Source organism: Zonotrichia albicollis, chromosome 3 (assembly GCF_047830755.1).
Source record: "Zonotrichia albicollis isolate bZonAlb1 chromosome 3, bZonAlb1.hap1, whole genome shotgun sequence".
In the NCBI taxonomy this organism is placed as follows: domain Eukaryota; kingdom Metazoa; phylum Chordata; class Aves; order Passeriformes; family Passerellidae; genus Zonotrichia; species Zonotrichia albicollis.
The window spans coordinates 13974851-13995172 of NC_133821.1; the positions used below are offsets into that span (position 1 = coordinate 13974851).

Here is a 20322-nt window from a genome sequence, read left to right on the forward strand (position 1 = left end):
GGAGGAGCGCAGCCCGGCGGGTCGGAACAGCGGGGCGGGCTCTACAGACAGGAGCGGCACCAGGGATGGACACGCTCCTGGAGCAGCCGCAGGGAGGGACGCGCCCCGTGTCCCCGGAGCGGCCGCAGGGATAGACGCGCTCCGTGCCCCTGGAGCGGCCGCAGGGATGGAGGAGCCCCGTGTCCCTGGAGCGGCCGCAGGGAGGGACGCGCTCTGTGCCCCTGGAGCGGCCGCTGGGAGCAGCCGGGAAGCGGCGCGCGCGGAGGGGGCGGAGCCGGGGGCGGAGCCGGGTGCGGAGCGCACGCGCGGAGCCGGGCCGGGAGGCGGCGTGAGCCCCGCACGCGGCCGTCCCGGCGCGCGGCGCTTCCTGTGAGGAGGAGCGCGCGGCATGGCGGGCACCGGGACGGGGCCGCGCCCGGACCCGCACCGGCTGCGGCCGCCGCGGCGCGGCACCACCCAGCGCGACCTCACCAGCGCCCACATCGAGTCCTTCAACTACGCCGTCAGCGAGGGCGTCTATCGCGCCGTGCAGGTGCGGGGGGCGCGGGGCGGGGGGCGCGGCGCCCGGCCCTCCCCCGGCCCCGCCGCTCTGACCCGGTGCCGTTGCAGGATGTGCCCTCGGTGGAGTTCGCTCTAAAGGAGACCCGGCTGGCGCTGACGCTGGTCGGCGTGTCCATCGCCCCTCCCGCCGTGCCGGCCGGGACGGTGTGCCAGGAGAGGAGGGTGTTCCCGGCTGAGTGCCGCGGGCTCCGCAGCACCTACCGCGGCAGGATCACCGTAAGTGCCCGCCCGCCCCGCACACGCGTGTCCCTGTCCGGGCCGAGCCCCGCACACGCGTGTCCCTGTCCCAGCCCCGTGCTGTATTTTTAAAGGTCCCTTCCCGGCTCAGCGATCTCCGGGGGGTTCAGGGAGCGCTGTCCCCCGCGGGCTCTGGGGTGTTGGTGATGATGTGTGGCCTCGCTGTTTTTCCCCGCACATCAAACTTGTCGTGGTCCGGCCCCGCTGCCCTTCTTTCCCGTTTCTCCGGCTTGGAAGAGCTTGGTTGGAGACCCGTGTCATCCCAGAGAGCAGCATAATCCAGATCTTGTTCCTGCGGGAATCCAGGTTTCAGAAGCAGCGTTGCTCCCATGCACAAGTCCAGAGCTATAAATCTCTCCTGTTCACAGGTTCATGGTTTTTGTGAAGTGCTTTGAAATTTGCCTGGGGAGGAAGCATCCCCAGCAAATATTTTCCTTTGCTGTGTGAAAGGATTGCACATTGCTGTTTTCTATTAAAATGATGTATTTGTGTCTCAGCTGATTGTTTATGTGAGGCACCTGGTGCAAGGGAGTTCTTGCTTGGGATTTCAGGTTTTTTGCTTGTTTTCATTTTCTTTTTTGTTTCGTTTTTTTTATTTCTCTGAAGCTGTACACCTTGCCGTGATAAAAGCCACTCTAAGTGCAGTACCTTATCTGAAAACTGAAAGTGGGGCAGTGCAGATTGTTCATAGCTGTATTCCCAGTGGATCTTAGATTTTCCTAAGCTACAACTGATTTTGTTTTTCTTACCTGAATTATTTCCCATCTCTTTTTTTCCCCCCATTGTCTGTTTAATGATTTTTTTGAACGCTTGGAGCAGTTAGAACAGTTTGCTGTGCCTGGTGTGAAAAGGCATTGCCCTGTGCTGGGACAGGTTAACCCCTGCCCTTCCCTGCCCGTGCTCAGCAGAAAACAGTCAGTAATCACTCCCTGTTTCCACCGTGCTGCTTTAGCTCCATGTTCCCACTTCCCCAAGGTGGGATGTGAGCCCCAGCCTGCTGAGCAGCTGTAGACCCTTAGTCATCAGTTCAGGTGTAGACAAGGCTGCCTCATGGATTTAAAGGGACATAGTAGCATTCCCTTCCCTTTTTCAAGTAATTTCTGAGACTCAGTTTACTCATTTTTGCTGCTCCCAGATGTTAAACCCATGTTCCTGTGTTGCAGTGCCAGTGTTTCTCTCCTGCAGGACAGCAGCTCTTCCAATCATTCTGCATGTAAAGTTAGGATTCTTTGCTCCCGCAGTTTTCCTTCACACACACTGCCAGAACTTGTTAATAAATTTTCTCTCTTGCATGCTTTTCTTTCTTGGTTTTCAGATCACTCATGAATGTGCTGAGTGAAGAAAGGAAGGATTTTGTCAGGCCTGTAGTGTGGATGTGTTTTCAGTGGACACTTGCTGTCTTCTTCTGCTTTCAAGTGTTATCTTCTGAAGTTTCCTTTTCCTGTCCTGTGGCTGCCTTTTTATATTTATGCTGCTCTGTTGAAGGGTCTGGAAGGCAAAGGAAGCCAGACCAACCTTGTTCACTCAGCCAGCAGCTTCTTTGCCTGACTCCAGCCTTGTATGATTTTCTTCTGTGACCCCGCATTGACTGTTCCCAGAGTGTAATCTTTATGCATGAATCTACTGGCTCTTTTTTATTATTGCTGCCATTTTACAGTGCTACAAGTCTGTCCAACTGCTTGTGGTTGTGTGAAAGGTGCAGTTGGTGTAGCAGGAAAGATGAAAAGGGCAACTTAACTTGCTCACTGTTGGTGTTGTGTTGTTTTAGGCCGACATCAGCTGGTCAGTGAATGACATGCCCCAAGGGACTATCAGACAGCCCTTGGGGTACATTCCAATCATGGTCAAGTCCAAATTGTGCAACCTCTGTGGTTTTTCTCCACAAGACCTTCTGCAGCACCATGAGGAGGAAGAGGTAACGGGGATTTTGAGGGTCAGGAAAGTCTGTGTTTTACCTGAGCCACTTGTCAGGTCACCTTCTCTTTGCAGGGCTTGAACATTGATAGTTTGTTTCAAGTTTGACTTCCCATTTTCTCTTGAAAGCAGATTGCTTATGGGGGCTCCATGAAGCAGCTTGAGAAATTGTTCTTGAGCACAGGGATCTGTTTGGTGTCAATCCCTACAGTTTTGGTATAGAAACTCAGCAGCTGCACAGCAAATGAGAGTGCTGTGAAGGGGACTCTGTGGAGAGAAAGATTTGGAGAACAGATTGAAAGAGACAATTCCATTCCCAGTTGTCTTCTGCAGCTTTTCCCCTGTCTCCCCAGTAACATGTTAGCTGTCTATAATTGAACACAGACTCATTTAGCACTGCGTTTTGAGCTCACAAAAAAAGGCAGAGAAAACTACAAAAGAAAATCAGAAAAGTAAGCTTGTGTGTGACCAGACAGAAATCTTTTGCTCTGAAAATCCTTCTGGTTTATAAACTCAGTGTGAGAACTTCAGAGCTTTTTTAATTACTTAAAAAAGTTAATGGCAGCTATTCAGATATGTTCCATTGATCACAAAGATTTTTTCTTCCTCTAAATTGTGGAACATGCATCCTTTTCCTTGCACTCTGCTACGTTTAGACTTCATAAGTGTGAGTGCAGCCTTTCCAAAAGCAGTGCTGAATCATGTCTTGCTATTTCCCATTAAATGTTTGGTTTTCGTTTATAGTACAGGCATTTTTTTTCTTTTACTCACAATGCTAATTCTGAGTTTCTGAGTGTATTAAAATGATTTCTCTTCTCCTTCCAGGAAATGGGAGGCTACTTTATAATCAATGGCTTAGAAAAAGTGATCAGGATGCTGATTATGCCCAGGCGAAACTTCCCTCTTGCAATGGCAAGGCACAAGTGGAAAAACAGAGGCCCTGGTTTCACAGAGTATGGTAAGCTCAGCAGTTCCCTGCAGCATCCTAGTAACAACTGCTTGAGGACAAACAGGAGTGACCATCTGTAGCTGAATTTTGGTAGTTTTGTTGCAGTTCTTGTGTAATGTTAATATTTTTTGCTGCACATAAGAATAAAGAGTAAACACACCGCAAGCAAGAAGCAGGGACTTGCCTTGTGGGAGCTGTCTGACTTTCCCTTTGTCATGTATACTTAGTAAAACCAGTTTAAAAATGAATTAAGCCAGCAAATGTTAAATAGCATTTTTAACTCGGGTGTTGCCAGTTGCTGATTTGACTGGACCATGGTGCTTGAGCACACGCTGTAGCTCCACGCTGGTTTATTTCAAGGCAGTGCCAGATTTGATGGTCCTTTTTTGTTTTATTTTTCTTTGTCCTGCAGATGATAGTGTAGAGCTGGACCAGGAAACACTGCTGCTGCACTGCCACCCAAACACAGAGATAAGTGTGCCATTAGGAACAGTAATTGTTTGTTACTCTGTCCTACAACCAAAGGTTACAAACAGGGTAGTTGAGGCCTGGGTCTTTCTTTAAAAACTTTGTGCATCTTCCAAGCTTCCTACCAAATGTGCTGACTGTCCTGAGACACAGCCCTCTTTAGCTGAGTTTTTTATTTGAAGTGGCACACTGACAGTGAAGTGTGATCTGCCCCATGTTCTCAGCCATCAAGCACCAGAGTTTCTCTCATGAATTGTCTCACGCTCCTTGGACGTGACACAGCGATGCAGCCGCTTGGTTTTGTGCAGCTCGTGCTGATGTTGTGATTTTTGCAGGGGTGGTGATGCACTGTGTCAAGGATGAGCATACCGCAATAAATATGAACCTTCACTACTTGGAAAATGGCTGTGTCATGTTGAATTTCATTTTTCGCAAAGAGTTGTTCTTCCTCCCCTTGGGATTTGCTCTGAAGGTAAGCAATGAATGCTTGTCATTTTTGTATTGAATAAACACAGAAGTTTTGCAAAGCATTTTTGTTGTAAGTAACAAGAAGAAGCTAATTCCACTTGGAGTGTTTTCAGTGATTGGAGAAAGGTCATCCAAACTGTGCAACACTGATCAAAAACTCAGTCTGCAGCAGAGGAAGTGTCTGTAGGGACAAGAGATGAGGGCAGAGTCACACACTCATGGTTTTGTGGGGTTTTTCTAATTAATGGTCTGGATGGAGATCATTATCAGTGTATGAATATCCCCTGCATTACTCTCTAAGCATCTCAGCCCCCCAGCATTTTGCAGTTCTCATTGTGGAAGGGCATTTCTAGAGCACTGGGTTAGTATACAGGGTTAGTTCTTTAGCTGTATTTTGTAGACAGATGTTGTTATGACCTTATTTTTCTGATCTGATAAACTTCTGTCTCTCAGGCATTGGTTAATTTCCCAGACTACCAGATTTTTGAAGAGTTGGTGAAAGGAAGGGAAGATGACACCTTTTTTGCAAACTGTGTCACTGAGATGTTGAGAGCAGTGGTGGATGCTGGCTGTTTGACGCAGCAAAACGTCCTGGACTACCTGGGAAAGAGCTTCAGAGTGAAACTCAACCTGCCTGAGTGGTACAGCAATGAACAGGCTGCAGATTTCATTCTGAGGTCTGTATGTGGCTGGGATCCAGTGTCACTGTGTTGAATTTATAGGCATGTGTGAGAGCATTATGATGATATGTGTTTTAATGGATTGACACAAGTATTCCCAAAACAGTTTCACAAGAGGGTGACAGTTTTTATTTAGATGGCATTTTTGTGATGTCATTGATGAAAGACACAAAGGTTGAGGAAGAGAAGGTTAAAGCTTGCTCTGATCCATTTGGTGAACAGAAATTCTGCAGTTTATTATCAATTTCACACAATCTGTCAATTCTGAATAATTTTTATCTTTTAAAATGGAAGAAATGCTTTAAAATCTTATGTGAGATAAGTTAGAAAGAAGTGGAAGAATTTGCTTTGAGACTGTCAGTGTGGCAGGCATTCAACTAAAAAATTCATTTTTCTGTTAAAGTAAGGTGTTTGCTCTTCCTCCAGCTTTAGGAATTAGATGTGGTTTTCCTTTTTTGTTTGTGCTAGACTGTTGCTCAGCCCACGGTTTTCCATACATGGCTTGATAGCAGTGGAGATTTGGAGTTTCTGTGTCAGGACACTGATAGTGCTAACAGAAATATTTTGTAGTTTACATCTACTTGCCTTGTTAGGCTTTTATTAAAAAAAAAAATTATTTAGGAGAGACTTGAAGAGCATGAAACTAGCATGAAGAGATCATGGTAGTTGTCCTTCTTCTTTCTCTTCCTTCAGCAATTGTATCTGTATTCACCTGACCAATAGAACTGAAAAGTTCTACCTGCTCTGTATGATGACCCAGAAGCTCTATGCTTTTGCCAAAGGGGAATGCATGGAAGATAATCCAGACAGTCTTATGAATCATGAGGTGCTTACCCCAGGACAGCTTTTCCTTATGTTCTTAAAGGTAAGCTCATGGCTCCTACATCTTTATATTTCTTTACAAATCAGAAAGTTGGTAACATGCTTCTGACTTTAAACAGGTAACTTACTACTAATCTACTCCAATTCAATTTGTAGGGAATACCTCATTTTAGGGTGCTGGGAGTAGAGAAGCTTAACTGTCCCATGAAGTTCACTGTGGAATAGTAGTTGTAATCCCCAAATAAGATACTTCCCTGTGTTATTACATATTTCTATAATCTTTATTTTCCCCTTTAGCCAGAATTTTCTTTAGCATTGTTTTGTTGAAAGCCTGTAAAAAAATCTCTACTACTTGAATGGTTTGAAAGGGAACTTGGGGAAGCATTTTAGTGCTATGAAAAACAGCTACCAGGAACCAGAAAAAGTTGTTTTCCTGCCTAGCCCTTGCTGTCAGATCAGCAGGGGAGTGAGTTAACAGCTCCTTTTTTTTTTAATCCAAAAATCCTAAATAGTCTAAAGCAGACAGCAGGCACAGTGTGCACTGTATACAGAGTTATCCTTGTGGTCAGATGATAGGTACAGTTTCTGCTTTATGAAATTCTCTTATTGTGCTTAATTTGCCAGACTCATCACCATTCTGGGTGGAAGTGATTGCCAAGCTGTTGGGTGGGTGTTTTCCTTTTAGTTCTGTGTTGACATATACCATCAGCATCTTGATAGAATGAAGCCAGGGTTGGAAATAAGTCTGGAAAACTGTCAGTTCCTTAAAAGTTGTCCATCTTGCTAATTTCAGAGGTGTTCTGTGGTATGTGCAACTGATGTTCTAATTCGAGCCTTTCCTGTCCTGTTTTAATTTTAAATCTCTCATTTTTAAACCGTAGGAGAGGCTTGAAACCTGGCTGCAATCTGTTAGGTTTGTTTTGGAGAAAAGAGCAGAAAAGACAGATATCAGCCTAAATACAGACAGCCTGGTGAAGGCATTCGGCCTGGCACCAGACTTCACCAAGCCATTTGAGTATCTCCTTGCAACTGGTAACCTGAGGTCTAAAACAGGTAAATCTGCAGGCTTGAGGTCACCTTTTATTTTCCTTTTTTCCTGTAAAACAAAATGAGGAACAATGTAAGCTCTTAACTGGAAGCTACAACTGTTTGTAGGCAGACATTGTACACTGTAACTGAATTGCTAAAAGGGGTTTGAAGAAGGGGGTAGTTGAGGAAAAAAGGCAAGATTTATGCACAAACATAGGCATTGTGCACGGTACAGAACAGGTTAATTATGAAAGCAAAGCCTCTACCCAGGTGAATAGTTGAACTTAAATTTAGCATTGTCCAAAATGATGACCATAATTCTATTTGCTTTCCCAAATATTATTTCTTCTTAGAAGGTGCAATGCAGAGAAGGGGCATTTGTTTTAATCCTAACTGCCCCATTAGTCACATGAGCTTAAATGGAGAGAAACTGGCTTGCTGATGTAGATTCAGATTTATCCAATGCTTCCCTGAAGTGCCCAGTATGACAGTGTTGTAATGGAGTGCCCACTAGGAAATGAAATTAGATTAAAAACCTGCAAAATTTTGGTAAAGCATACCAGCTGCAAATTCCTATTCCTAATTGCTTCACTGGCAATTGCTTCCTCATGTTTGTAAAAGGAACTAGATTTTAAGGAATAGCTTGGAATTTAAAGTCTCTGCAGGTCACTGAATTGCCTGTGCACGTGCACCTGCCTTGTTGGGATCCAGTGTGAGCATCTTTAGGGGCTGTCAGTGAAAAATAAGAAACTGCCTTGTAACATCCTGTGTTTGTTGAAGCTGGATGAGCTCCTGCCATAATCTCCCCTTTGTTCCCTAGGGCTGGGCATGCTGCAGGCCAGTGGTCTCTGTGTGGTGGGGGACAAGCTGAATTTCATCCGCTACCTCTCCCACTTCCGCTGCATCCACAGAGGGGCGGCGTTCTCCCAGATGAGAACCACGACCGTGCGCAAGCTGCTGCCCGAGTCCTGGGGCTTCCTGTGCCCCGTGGACACCCCAGATGGAGAGCCCTGTGGGCTCATGAACCACATGACAGCTCTGTGTGAAATTGTCACTGAGATGGTGCCCGTGACAGATATCCCGCCTTTGTTATGCTCCCTGGGTATGTTTCACTGGCCTGATGCTTTAGTGAGGTGCCTGGGAAGGGTTCTTCACACAGCATCACAGCACACTGCTCAGTTGGGGAGCAAAATCAAGTTTGACCTGTACTTACTGGGCTTCTGCTTAGTGGTAAATAACACGTTGCTTGTACATCAGCCTGTAAAATTCAATGTTAGTGCTGTAGTGTGAGGATGTTCACTGAAGCACAAAGAATTGCACAAGGAATTTCTCACAGCTCTGAGAAACTGGACTAAAAAAAAGCAGTAACTTTGTAATGACTTGAACTGCAGTTCACTTGTGATTACCTTCAATAATGAAGGTAATCAGAGAATAATGAGAATGAGAGAATAATAATGAGAACCCTTATTTCAGTCAGAAAAATGGGGAGGGGAATGACATTGTAAGTTGTAAGTGTTTTTCATTTTCCATTGAACCTGCCTATGGCTTTGCTGAGAATTTTTTCATGTCTCAGAAAATTTCTAGGTGTGAACTGAGAAGTGCAGAAATAACTCCTGTGTTTTGTTTGCTTTTATTTTTTTGCTGTTCTGTCCATCAACCCCCTATTGCCACAGGTGTCACCCCCATTGATGCAGCTCCATGCCAGCCTTACTCAGAGTGCTACAGGGTTGTGCTGGATGGCTCCATGGTGGGCTGGGTGGAGCAGGAGCTGGCTCCCGAGATTGCACAAACTCTCCGCCGTTTCAAGGTTTGTTGTCCTGTTTGGAATGTTTCTTAGCTAAACATCTTCAACATGCAGTGGTCAAAAATAGCAATGTTTGGAACTTCTTAGGCTTCCTTCCTTTTTTTTTTTTTTTTTAATCTGACCCAGTAATTTATCTTTGGTTGTGTATTAGTATTGGAGTGTGCTTTTGTGTTAGCTTTTTTATTAATCCATATGTTTCATCTGTTGTTTTATGAAGTTACAGTTTTTGAAAGAACATTTTCTTTGAGAAGGCAAGATAAGACATATTCTGTCTTTTTTTTTTTTGTGGAGATTTTTCTAAAAGTAATTCTAAGAACTCTTCTCCATAGCTTTTTAATTAGTGGCTACACCAGTGGTTGACGTTATCATTGTGAGCAGATGGATGCAGTTTAGTTAAACTCAGTTTGTGTTTCTAGCTTGTTATTTCTTTGCACCAACAGATCACACAAGAGAAGAGGTTTCCTGCGCGGGCAGAAGTGGTCCTTATCCCAATGACAGGAAAACCCAGCCTGTATCCTGGGCTCTTCATTTTCACCAACCCTTGCCGGATGGTGCGGCCTGTCAGAAATCTGGCCTATGGAAAGAATGAATGGATTGGGACTCTGGAACAGGTGGGGTTTGCATATTCCCATGTTGCAGAGGTACCTGGCATCAAAAATGGGTTTGGTGAATATTTGTAAAAAGAGCTGAGGATGAGGCTTGTTTTGAAGAGCTGGAATAGGTGACAGAATGGGGTTTTTCACTCCTGCAAATTGATTTCTGGTAAATGTCAGAGCTGGACTGTAGAGATCTTTTTGAGATCTTCAGATCTGCACTTGGTATTAACTTTGTGAAGATTTGAAGTGAAGGATTGCTGCGCTGTGTGTACCGTGTCATCTTGTGTTGCATCTTGTTTGCCAAATGGCTCCTGGGCAGCCAAGCAGTGGATTGCAGGGGAGCTCATCCACTTGGAACTATTAAAGTGGGAGACAGAAAGGAGGAGACATTACTGCAGTTCTGTATTTCAGGATTCCTTCCATGCAGCTAACTTGTGACAGGTGGTTTACCAGCTGTCTGATTTGTCTTGCTAATACACTACAGTGCAGGCAACACCCACAGCTGAAACTGAAATGGACAGAAAGCCATCGGAGACAGCTTTGTTTTGTTTCCTTCCCTTTAAAAGAAGGAAATGTACAAGCATTATCCAATTTGATGTTTGCAGATCTTCATGAACGTGGCCACACTGCAGTCAGAGGTGGTGCCTGGAGTGACCACTCACCAGGAACTCTTCCCTCACAGCATTTTGAGTGTGGTGGCCAATCTCATTCCCTTCTCTGACCACAACCAAAGTCCACGGAACATGTACCAGTGCCAGATGGGTAAGTGCTGAAGTACCCAGGGCTGCAAGACCCTGGGCAGAGGGATTAACACCTCATTAACACCTCTAGTATATTGAACATATCTATATTTTCTAAATATATCTGTAGGATTAAATATAATATATATTTTATATATATAATATATATATTATATTATATATATATAAAAATATATTAAAAATGTATATATAGGATTTATACCTCTAGTATATTGAATTTCTGACAGTATTTTCAGAAAGATGTCCTTAAAACACTACTTCTTTCTCATATTTTTCTGTAATTAGCAATATGACTATTCAAAACTCCATTCCCTTGCCAGGATATTTATGCTGCAGAAGCAAATGCTTTTTGGCCTGGAAATACATAACATGGACTTTCGTCTGGGAAGCACTGGGGGGAAGACACACATACATGCCCCCCAAAAATGACAAAACAAAACAAGTAAACACACAAAAAAAAATCTCCAAGTAAGCAAAACCAGAAGCACCATGCCAGCCTTAGTGGGGATTTTGAAATTGCAGAAAAGAAAACAAAATTAGATGTAGTCCTTATGAAATGCTGTGAAAGGCATTAAGTATTGTGGTTCATAGAAAAATTAGAGCTGGGCTTACGACAATTATTAAATTCCAAGGGAGTTAAGATTGATGATCCCTCTAAATTTCTAAGTATTTCCAGCTTTTTTCTTAACAAGACACACAGAGGAATAAATCCAAGTTTCCCTCCTTCCCTCCAGGAAAGCAAACCATGGGCTTTCCTGTTTACAACTACAAGGATCGCTCGGATAACAAGCTGTACCACCTGCACACCCCCCAGAGCCCTCTGGTGAGGCCCAGCATGTATGACTATTATGGCATGGACAGCTATCCCGTTGGCACCAATTCCATCGTGGCTGTCATCTCCTACAGTGGCTATGACATGGAAGATGCAATGGTAAGGCACCAGAAGGGACAAAATCCTAATTCATTCACACCTGTGAATGAATTAGATGTGGAGCACTGGGAGTAGGGGTGATACTCAGCTGAGAGGACCCTGCTTTCTGTCTGTGCTGGGGCTCACACCTTTTGGGCAGATTCAGCAGCACAGTGGTTGTGTTGTTACAGCAGGCAATGCTGGAAGTGCTGGGAGTAGAGCAGAGCTTTGTTTGTCCAAGGCCATGGCCTTCCAGCTTTGAAAAATACTGGGGTTATGTGAGGCTTGAGCTTTTTGGAGTGGTGACTTACTGGGAGACTAAAAAGGCAGTATTCCCATTTTGGTCTGATGCTTACCTTAGTAAATCTTTTCTTCTTTGAGGTTATCAGCCAGTCTTTAACAGCCTTCTGTTTCTCCTTTTTAGATCGTAAATAAATCTTCCTGGCAGAGAGGATTTGCTTATGGAAGTGTTATCAAGGCAGAGAGCATTGACCTTTCCCTTAAAGCCAGCAGGGCAGGAGATAATTTAGTATTTGGCATCAGGCCTGGCGATCCAAACATTGGGGAGAAGCTGGATGCTGATGGATTGCCTTTTGTGGGGTCTATCCTGCAGCCTGGGGACCCCTTCTACAGCTTCATGAACCTCAACACAGGGGAGACCTTCACTGTGTACTACAAGTAAGTACAGCTTGTCACTCCTGGCTCTGCTCACATTTCCCTGCAGATGTTCCCTTTTCTCCTCACATAATAGTGTCCATAGCATGACAGGGAGCATGAAGGTGACTCCCAGGCAGGTGTCACATCTTTTCTCTAAGCCAGTGTGTGCTGCAGAGATGGCTTATCCCAGGAGGATGTTTTATTGGTGATTTGCCTGTGCTGGTTGTACGTGGACATGATAACAGTTAAACCTGCAGCAGACCCTTGGCACATGGAATATCAGGCTGAGGGCTCATCTGTAGAAGGAGCACAACAAGGAACTTGTCAGAGCTCATACTTTGCCTTCCCTTTCTGCTCTGAACTTCCCTCTCTACTGAAGAACTGAATTGGGTTCTTTATTTTGGGATCCCATCAGTATGGTGTGAATTTATTGGTGGTAGGGAGAGGGGCTGCTGCCTTAACACAATGGATATGGCAGTGGGATGCATTTTATCTGATACAAAGTGTGATCCAGATGAACCAGGTTGAAATGATCCTTATTTTAAATCATGGGTGGCACATTACCCTATCACCCAAAAGTGGTACTTGAATGGCACTTGGAAGATGCCTTTGTATCTTTGTATTGCTTCCTTGCCCTAATTCTTACATAGCCTGAGTTCCCTCACTGCTGAGTAATACTTTGAAAAATTGTGGTGTTTCTCAGCTGTCCAAATGCATTTTATAAGGGGTTTAAGTTTTTTGCTTTATTTCCTTTTGAAACTAAAAATTATTATCAAACCTGACACTTTTGCTATGATTGTTCTTGCACCTCCACAGGAGTAAGGAAGTGGGCATTGTGGACAACGTGAGGTTGTGCAGCAACGACCGTGGCACTGGGAAGTTCAAGAAGGCCTGCATCACTGTGAGGGTTCCCCGAAATCCCACCATTGGGGACAAATTTGCCAGCCGGCACGGACAGAAGGGCATCCTGAGCCAGCTGTGGCCTGTTGAGGACATGCCCTTCACAGAGAACGGCATGGTTCCAGACATCCTCTTCAACCCTCACGGCTTTCCCTCCCGCATGACCATTGGCATGTTAATTGAGAGCATGGCAGGGAAGTCAGCAGCCCTGCACGGCGTGTCCTACGACGCCACTCCCTTCACCTTCACCGAGAAGAAATCTGCTCTGAAGTACTTTGGTGAGACTCTGGCCAGCGCGGGTTACAACTACTTTGGCACGGAGAAGATGTACAGCGGCATCAGCGGGGTGGAGCTGGAGGCAGACATCTTTGTGGGCGTGGTGTACTACCAGCGCCTGCGCCACATGGTCTCCGACAAGTTCCAGGTGAGGACCACGGGGCCCCGAGACGCCGTCACCAACCAGCCCGTCAAGGGCAGGAACGTGGAAGGTGGGATCCGCTTCGGCGAGATGGAGCGCGACGCTCTGCTGGCCCACGGCACCTCCTTCCTGCTGCAGGACCGCCTCTTCAACTGCTCCGACGGCTCCGTGGCCTACGTGTGCACCAGCTGCGGCAGCATGACGTCCCCTGTGCTGGAGAAACTATCCCAGGCCTCGGTGACCAGCAGCAGGAGGTACTCCTGCTCTGTCTGCGGCGAGGTGGATGCCATCGAGGTTGTCCCTGTGCCCCATGTCTTCCGCTACTTCGTGGCTGAGCTGGCGGCCATGAACATCAAAACAAAGCTCAATGTGGAGTAGCTTGGTCCTTGGCGTGGTGATGGTTGGAGGGAGGAGGCACATGTCAAGTCTTGTCGCTGAGTTTCAGTTATTAAGTCAGTTCTCAGGTTCTTCAAAAGAATTCAAGATTAATTTGATGTTTGTATTGACAGGGTGCTTTGCCAAGCTGTAGGTAGGGCAAGGAAAGATGGCTCTTTTGGTTTGTTTAGACTTCCTAAAGGATCACCAGCTATTGAGATGTGTATGAAAATCAGGCACTATTGCTGCTCCACCCAAGCTCCTGGGATTGAGAGTGATGGGGTTCTTTGAATTCGGGCTGAAACTGTAGGTATGAAGAGGTCATAAAACAGCATGAGGTGAATGCTGGAAATTACAAAAAAAAATTTTTTGGTTTTTTTTTCAAGAAAAATCTTTGAAAAATGTATGCCTTAATGATGGGGTTGTGTTGAAGTTATTGTACATTTTTTGCGTTTTTTTTATTTCAATACACGTGCCTTGAGTCATAAAGAAGGTGGCACAAAGTTCTGCTGTGTGAAGCCACAGCCTTGACTGCAAGTAGCCAAGGCTGCCCTGCCAGGTGTATCCTGGAAGCATTTGGTGTCACCAAGCCGAGCAGTGCTGGGCTTTGGGGTTTCTTTTGGTGCATTTGGCTGAAGAAGAATAAAACAGATGCATTTCCAGCCTGGCTCGTGCATGTGCAAACATGGATCTTGTAGGAGCTCGTCCTCCTTAAGTCCCCAGCAGCTGCCACCTACCCCACTCTGTCCCAGGTGCCACCTGCCCTGGTCACCGCGGGGCCGAGTGTGTGTCCCGGGCACAGCCGTAACCTGCGGTGCAGCCCAGAGTCCTTTTGTAGTTTATTCCTCACCTGCCGGCAGCGCTGTGCTGGACCGGGGCTGCTCCCGGGGCTCGGCGGGCGGGAGGCGGAGAGGGTGTCCCGGGGGCCGAGGTCCCGATGTGCAACACCCCCGGGGCCGGGACTCGCTCCGTGGCGCTCCGTGGGAAGCAGCAGCGGCGCCGGAGGGGCGGAGCGGGGCTGTACCCCCGGCGGGAGGGCCCCGCAGCCCCGGTGGGCGGCGCAGCTGGAGCTGCGGCGGGGGCTGAGCCCCGGCGGCCCCAAGCGCTGCAGCTGCCATGGAGCTGCTCCGGGTGCTGCTGGCTGCCGCTCTGCTCCCGCTCCTGCACCGTGAGTACCCCCGGGACAAAGCCAGGAGGCGGAAAGGCGGGGTGCCACCCAGCCTGGATGCAAAGGCTGAGCCGTGCCGTGCTGGGCGGGATGTGTGAGGGAAGCCGTGCCCCTAAACCTTGTCTCCCTCAGCTGGCAGGGCAGCCGTGCCACTGCCCACGCTGACCCCGCCACTGAGCATGGTGCTGGCCGGGCAGCGCCGGCAGCTGGTGGTGTGCGTGGTGAGCGACCTGGCCCCCAGCTCTGGCCACACCGTGTGGATCTCCGGTGGGAACGGTAGCGTCCTGCAGTCCTTTGCCTATGGCGCCTCCCAGGAGGATGGCGGATCCGTCTGCTCCGTCTCCCTCCTCTCCAGTGACCCCCCGCGCGAGAGGGAACTCGCCTGCCATGTGGGGGCCAACAGGAGCTCCCCATCCCACAGCTCCCGCCCCATCCGCATCACGGGTAGGGCCCTGCTGCCGCCCCTCTGCCTGCCTTGGCCGCTGCTGCCCAGCCCAGTGGGTGCCCTGCTGGCCCCCGAGGAGGGAGGGCAGGGCAGGGCCTCTGGGGCCGGCAGGGAGCAGGTGTGAGGCTCTAGGGGCAAACTGTCCCGATCACAGGAAGGGGTTTGTGGCTGGCCCTGCCATGCACCTGGTGCTGGGCTGCCACTGCCTCCCCAGCTGCTCTTTTATCCCACAGGCTACGAGGAGGCAACAGAGCTTTGTAGCACAGCTGGTGAGTCTCTGGTCCCTGCCTACTGGGAGTGTCAGCTGCCAGGGAGAAAGTCCTGGCAGTGGCTTGGCTGGGGATATGTGGTGGTTGGGATGGGTTTTCCCAGTGGTGTGGGACTGGGGAAGAGGGAGGGAAGCTTCACCGTCGTGGGAAGAATGGGGAAACTGGGTCAGAGCCAGCTTGCCCTCAGGAACAGCATGAGGGTGTCTCTGGAATGTGTAAAGATCCCAAACATGGCCCCATGGCAGGCCTGGGAAAGATGTGGGTGCAGGGGGGTGCCTGTGGCAGGCATCACCTCACCCTTCCATTGCAGTGTCACCGGCCGCTGCCTTGGCAGCGCTGCTCATGGCTGTCCGTGTGGTGCTGCTGAAGGTCTTGCTCTCTGATGCCGTCCTCACCTCCATCCTCCTCGCCCAGAGCTGAGGGCATGAGGGGTAAGTCCCCCTGGTTTGCTGTAGGGCTGTGGCAGTCACTGGAAATATTCTGGAGACTAGAGAGGGGAACCCCAAGTGGAGGAGGGAGAAGACCCAGTGTTGGTCGGAGGAGGTACAGGATGGGCATCTTGGCTTGAGGAGACAAGAGAGAGGAGCTGACAAGTTTCTGTGGGGGTGGCAGGGTGGAATTTCCTGGAATGAATTATCTAGAGGTAGGGAAGGGGCCCCAGGGTACCTCGGAGGGAAGGTTTCCCTTATTCCAGAGGCAGGGAAGGCCCCGGGGGGTTGTGTGGGGTACCCCGAGGTTCCCCCGCGGCCACGTGCGCGCCCCTTCCCACGTGGGCACCCGGCGGGACCGCCCGGGGGCGGTGCCACGGGGGCCGCGCGCCGCCGGGATTGGCTGGCGGCGGCCGGCGGGGATTGGTCACGCCGGTCAGGCGCGGCTCCGCCATTGGCGGGCGCGGCGGGGTCGCCATGGTAACGGGCGTGGCGGGGCGGGAGCGCGCCCCGGAAGCGGAGTCATGGCGGCGGCGGGGGCAGCGTTGCTGATGCTGCTGATGGCGGCGGCGCTGGCGGGGGGCGACGACTCGGACTGGGTGCGACTGCCCAGCAAGTGCGAGGGTAAGCGGGGCCTCGGGGGGGCCGGGCTGATCGGCGGCGGCCCGCTGCCTGCTCGGGCCGGGGGTTGCTGGTGCGAGGCTGCGCCCCCGCGGGCTGCTCCTCTGCCCGCCCCCTGCCCGCGGGCATCGCCGTTACCAGCAGCCGCTTGATCGCCTGCCAGTTTGTAGCTGGGACTGGTCGTGTGTGCTGCTTACAGTTTGGTCTCCGTGATGCTTCCTGTCTGAGTATCCCTTTGGTTCGCAGGCAGTCCGGGGTAGGTCACGACGGGCATTTGCTGCCTGGCGCGGTTTCCTCTGTCTTTGTTGTGCAGGCACATGTGGAGCTGGACAGCAAAGAGAAAATTTTAAAAAATAGGGAGTTCTTTACAAAACTTTCCCTGCCGAGGAAAAGCTCTGGAGATGCTGATGTCCAAGTTCTGCTGTGGCACCAGCGTAACCTCAGAGAAGCATCAGGGCAAGCACTGACCGCACTCTGCTCCTCTTCCTGCCCAGGCTTCCAACCTGTGTCAGTGCTCAGCCAAAGCCGCAGGGAGCATCTGGATAGCTGCACTCAGCACTGAGCACTCCTGGCATGTGTGGGGACACTGCAGCAGGTGTGGTGTGGAGGGGGACATCCTTGAGATCCAAGGGCCTGCAGGAAGGAGGGATCATCCCACAGTTGCCTCCAGGCCCCTGTGCCAGCAGAGAGAGGATTGTGCAGGAGCTGCACACACGGCTTCTCAACGCGTGCATGGGAGCTCTGGAGAAGCCACCTCGCTCTCTTCCTGCCTGGGGCATCTCTCAGCTCACATAATGCCTGGCAGAAGACACTGGCTCATTGCTGTCAGACCATTCCTGCTGAAGCTTGGCACTTCTCCTAAAGTGGAGCTCGAAGAAGAGATGGCTCCTGACAAACAGGACCCCACAGCACTGGACAAAGCTTTCTCCAGCCTCCTGAGACCCTGTTTTTGGGGGAGGAATAGCCACACCACACCTGGCTTCCGTTCCTCCCCATTCCCACTTGTAAACCCCTGAGATATTTCTCCTGCTGTCTGTTTCTATAGCTCTATTGGACTCTTTTTACAGAAGAAATAAAGCCTTCTTTTTTAGCTTTATAAAAATAACCCTGCACTGTGTTCTAAATCTGTTGATGATGTGGTCTCTGCTGCAGGCAGAGCCCCAGGTTGTGCTGCTGGAGGCCACAGCCAGCACTTTGTGCTGTCACCCAGCCCAGGGAGCCCTGCCAGCTGCTCAGTGTCCCCAGCACAGCCCCAGTGTCCCCAGGGCACTGAGAGCACAGAACCAGCACCAGGTGGGACCAGGTGCTGCTATCACAAGGAGAAGCTCTGAGCCACGCTGGGACTTGCTTTGCGAAAAGACCCCCATGCTCTTCCAAAAGGAGGAGAGCAGCTTGTGGCAGGGAGGTGGAGGCTTTTGGGGGCAAAGCTGAGCCTGTGTGACTTCCAGCTGTGCCACAGTTGGTTGGTGCTCCTGCTTCAAGTGATCTCCAGTGGAAGCAGCTGAGCCATTCCTGGTTATCTCTCTGGCCAAAATGTGTTTTGTGCTCACAGCAGCTTTGGCCTGCCTGGTTCCTGGGCTGGTTCTTGCTGCTGTTTGTCACAACAGTGACACCCCCTAAAGCCTTTGTGCTCTCTCCTTCCCACAGTGTGCAAGTACGTGGCAGTGGAGCTGAAATCCGCCTTTGAGGAGACTGGCAAGACCAAGGAGGTGATTGACACCAAGTATGGCTTCCTGGATGGGAAGGGCTCTGCTGTCAAGTACACACAGTCGTAAGTGGCAGTGGGATGAGAGGCTCCTCTGCTGTCACTGCCTCTGGAGCTGGGGCTTTGGGAGGCTCACCCTGTGCCCTGGCTGTTGCTGGGGCTTTGGGAAGCTCACCCTGTGCCCTGGCTGATTCTGGGTGCTTTGGGAGGCTCACCCTGTGCCCTGACTGATTCTGGGGCTTTGGGGGGCTCACCCTGTGCCCTGGCTGATTCTGGGAGCTTTGGGAGGCTCACCCTGTGCCCTGGCTGATTCTGGGGGCTTTGGGAGGCTCACCCTGTGCCCTGGCTGTTCCTGGGGGCTTTGGGAGGCTCACCCTGTGCCCTGGTTGATTCTGGGGGCTTTGGGAGGCTCACCCTGTGCCCTGGCTGATTCTGGGGGCCCACACCAAGCCTGAGCCTTTCTCTCCATGCAGGGATATCCGGTTAATTGAGGTGACAGAGAACATCTGCAAGCGGCTGTTGGATTACAACCTGCACAAGGAGAGGAGCGGCAGTAACAGATTCGCAAAGGTGAGGGAGGGACATTCCTCCAGTTCCTACTCCCAAATGTGCCTCACCCATCCATCCCTTCACTGCCAGAGTGACAATCCAGGGTCATTCTTCCCATCCTCTGGACCCTCTGATAGTGCCTGGCGGGCGAGGCCACACTGCCCCCCAAGTCAGATGTGGGGTGCTGTCTTTGGTGGCAGTGAGCAGGCATGGAGGGAGCTTGGGGTGTCTTCCTCTGGGGTTTGGGACCAGGTTTGCAGAGGGGAACTTGCTGCCCTGAACTCCCCCTGGTAACGCTGATGCCCCCAGGGATCTGGTTTGCATGTTGTGCATGGCTGGGCAGGGTTGTGTGGCTGACACTGGGAGCCCTGCAGGAGCAGCCCCACCTCACCAGGCCATGCTGCTCCCTCCCTCACAGGGCATGTCAGAGACGTTCGAGACCCTGCACAATCTGGTGCACAAGGGTGTCAAGGTGGTGATGGACATCCCCTACGAGCTGTGGAATGAGACATCCGCTGAGGTGGCTGACCTCAAAAAGCAGGTACCCCACCCCGTGGGATTGGCTTTCAGTGGCTGCTGTGACCTCGTAGGCTGGAGTGGAAGGGGGGAGAGCATCCTAGGAGCAGGATGTTGGCAGGACCTGTGGCAGGAGCCTGGCCCTGGTCCTGCCACACCAGCACGTGTTTGGAGCTGGGCTCTCCTCTCTGCCCTAGTGCGATGTGCTGGTAGAGGAGTATGAAGACGTGATCGAAGATTGGTACAGGCACCACCAGACGGAGGATCTCTCCCAGTTTCTCTGTGCCAACCACGTGCTAAAAGGAAAGGACACAAGTAAGTCGTGGCTGCTTCCAGGGGCTGAAATAATGCAGGAATGCTCAGGAGGGCAGGGAAGCCTTGCTAAAGCATGGGAGTCCTGCCTCTCCAGCAGCACCTCCTCTGCCCCTCTCCTCATTTCCCTAGGCTGCCTGGCAGAGAAGTGGACTGGCAAGAAGGGTGATTTGGCAAGCGTGGGGGAGAAGCAGAGCAAAAAAAAGAGCGGCAAAAAGAAGAAAAAGGGCCAGAAGGATGAGCGCGAGGGAGCTGCCAGCCTTCCGGACACAGGGGAGGCCCTGGAGGGGGTCCAGGAGCAGGCTCCGCTCACCCACAGCCCAGCCGATGAGCTGTAGGCACGCAGCCCCTGTCCCCGGGGCCGCCCGCTCCGGGGTTTCACCCCGCTGTGCCTATGGGTACCAAAGGAAAAGGGACTTGTGACCCGGGGGAGACCGGAGCGCCTGGCCCCGCCTGGCCAGCCTGGGTGCTATCCCGTGATTCGGTGTCACGGAGCCGCTGGGGACCCAGCCCTGCCGCATCCCTGCCGGGGGCTCCAGCTCCCGAAGGCCGCGAGCGCTGCCCCGCCGCCGGCTCCTCGCACGCCGCCGGGACTGTAAATAAAGACGTTTTCCCCAGACTCGCCGCCGCCACTGCCGGCCCTGCTTCTGCTGCTGCTGCGGCGCGGGGAGAGGCCGGTGAGGGGCGGGCGGCTCCCGGGGCCCGGGGAGGGGCCGGTGACGGGCGGGCGGGCCCCGCGGGCCGGGCCCTGACCCGGCCG

The 20322-nt window shown here is 50.8% G+C and overlaps 3 protein-coding genes across 3 annotated transcripts; all 3 read left to right on the top strand.

The window, feature by feature from the left end:
* The first annotated feature begins 291 nt into the window (after positions 1-291).
* On the top strand, positions 292-14216 carry POLR1B (RNA polymerase I subunit B). Its single transcript, XM_074536771.1, has 15 exons — positions 292-532; positions 610-777; positions 2567-2713; positions 3538-3670; positions 4465-4601; positions 5051-5274; positions 5971-6142; positions 6981-7152; positions 7949-8230; positions 8802-8935; positions 9373-9543; positions 10134-10290; positions 11024-11220; positions 11624-11877; positions 12673-14216. The coding sequence occupies exons 1-15, from the start codon at positions 389-391 to the stop codon at positions 13550-13552; spliced, it is 3372 nt and encodes a 1123-aa protein (XP_074392872.1). The 5' UTR covers positions 292-388; the 3' UTR covers positions 13553-14216.
* A 130-nt stretch (positions 14217-14346) lies between these two features.
* On the top strand, positions 14347-18121 carry PTCRA (pre T cell antigen receptor alpha). The gene is made up of 5 exons (XM_074536774.1): positions 14347-14717; positions 14850-15161; positions 15396-15431; positions 15742-15862; positions 16975-18121. The coding sequence occupies exons 1-4, from the start codon at positions 14666-14668 to the stop codon at positions 15849-15851; spliced, it is 510 nt and encodes a 169-aa protein (XP_074392875.1). The 5' UTR covers positions 14347-14665; the 3' UTR covers positions 15852-15862; positions 16975-18121.
* Positions 16045-20179, top strand: CNPY3 (canopy FGF signaling regulator 3). Its single transcript, XM_074536773.1, has 6 exons — positions 16045-16483; positions 18128-18251; positions 18659-18755; positions 19153-19275; positions 19448-19565; positions 19695-20179. The coding sequence occupies exons 1-6, from the start codon at positions 16060-16062 to the stop codon at positions 19898-19900; spliced, it is 1092 nt and encodes a 363-aa protein (XP_074392874.1). The 5' UTR covers positions 16045-16059; the 3' UTR covers positions 19901-20179.
* The last annotated feature ends 143 nt before the right edge of the window (positions 20180-20322 follow it).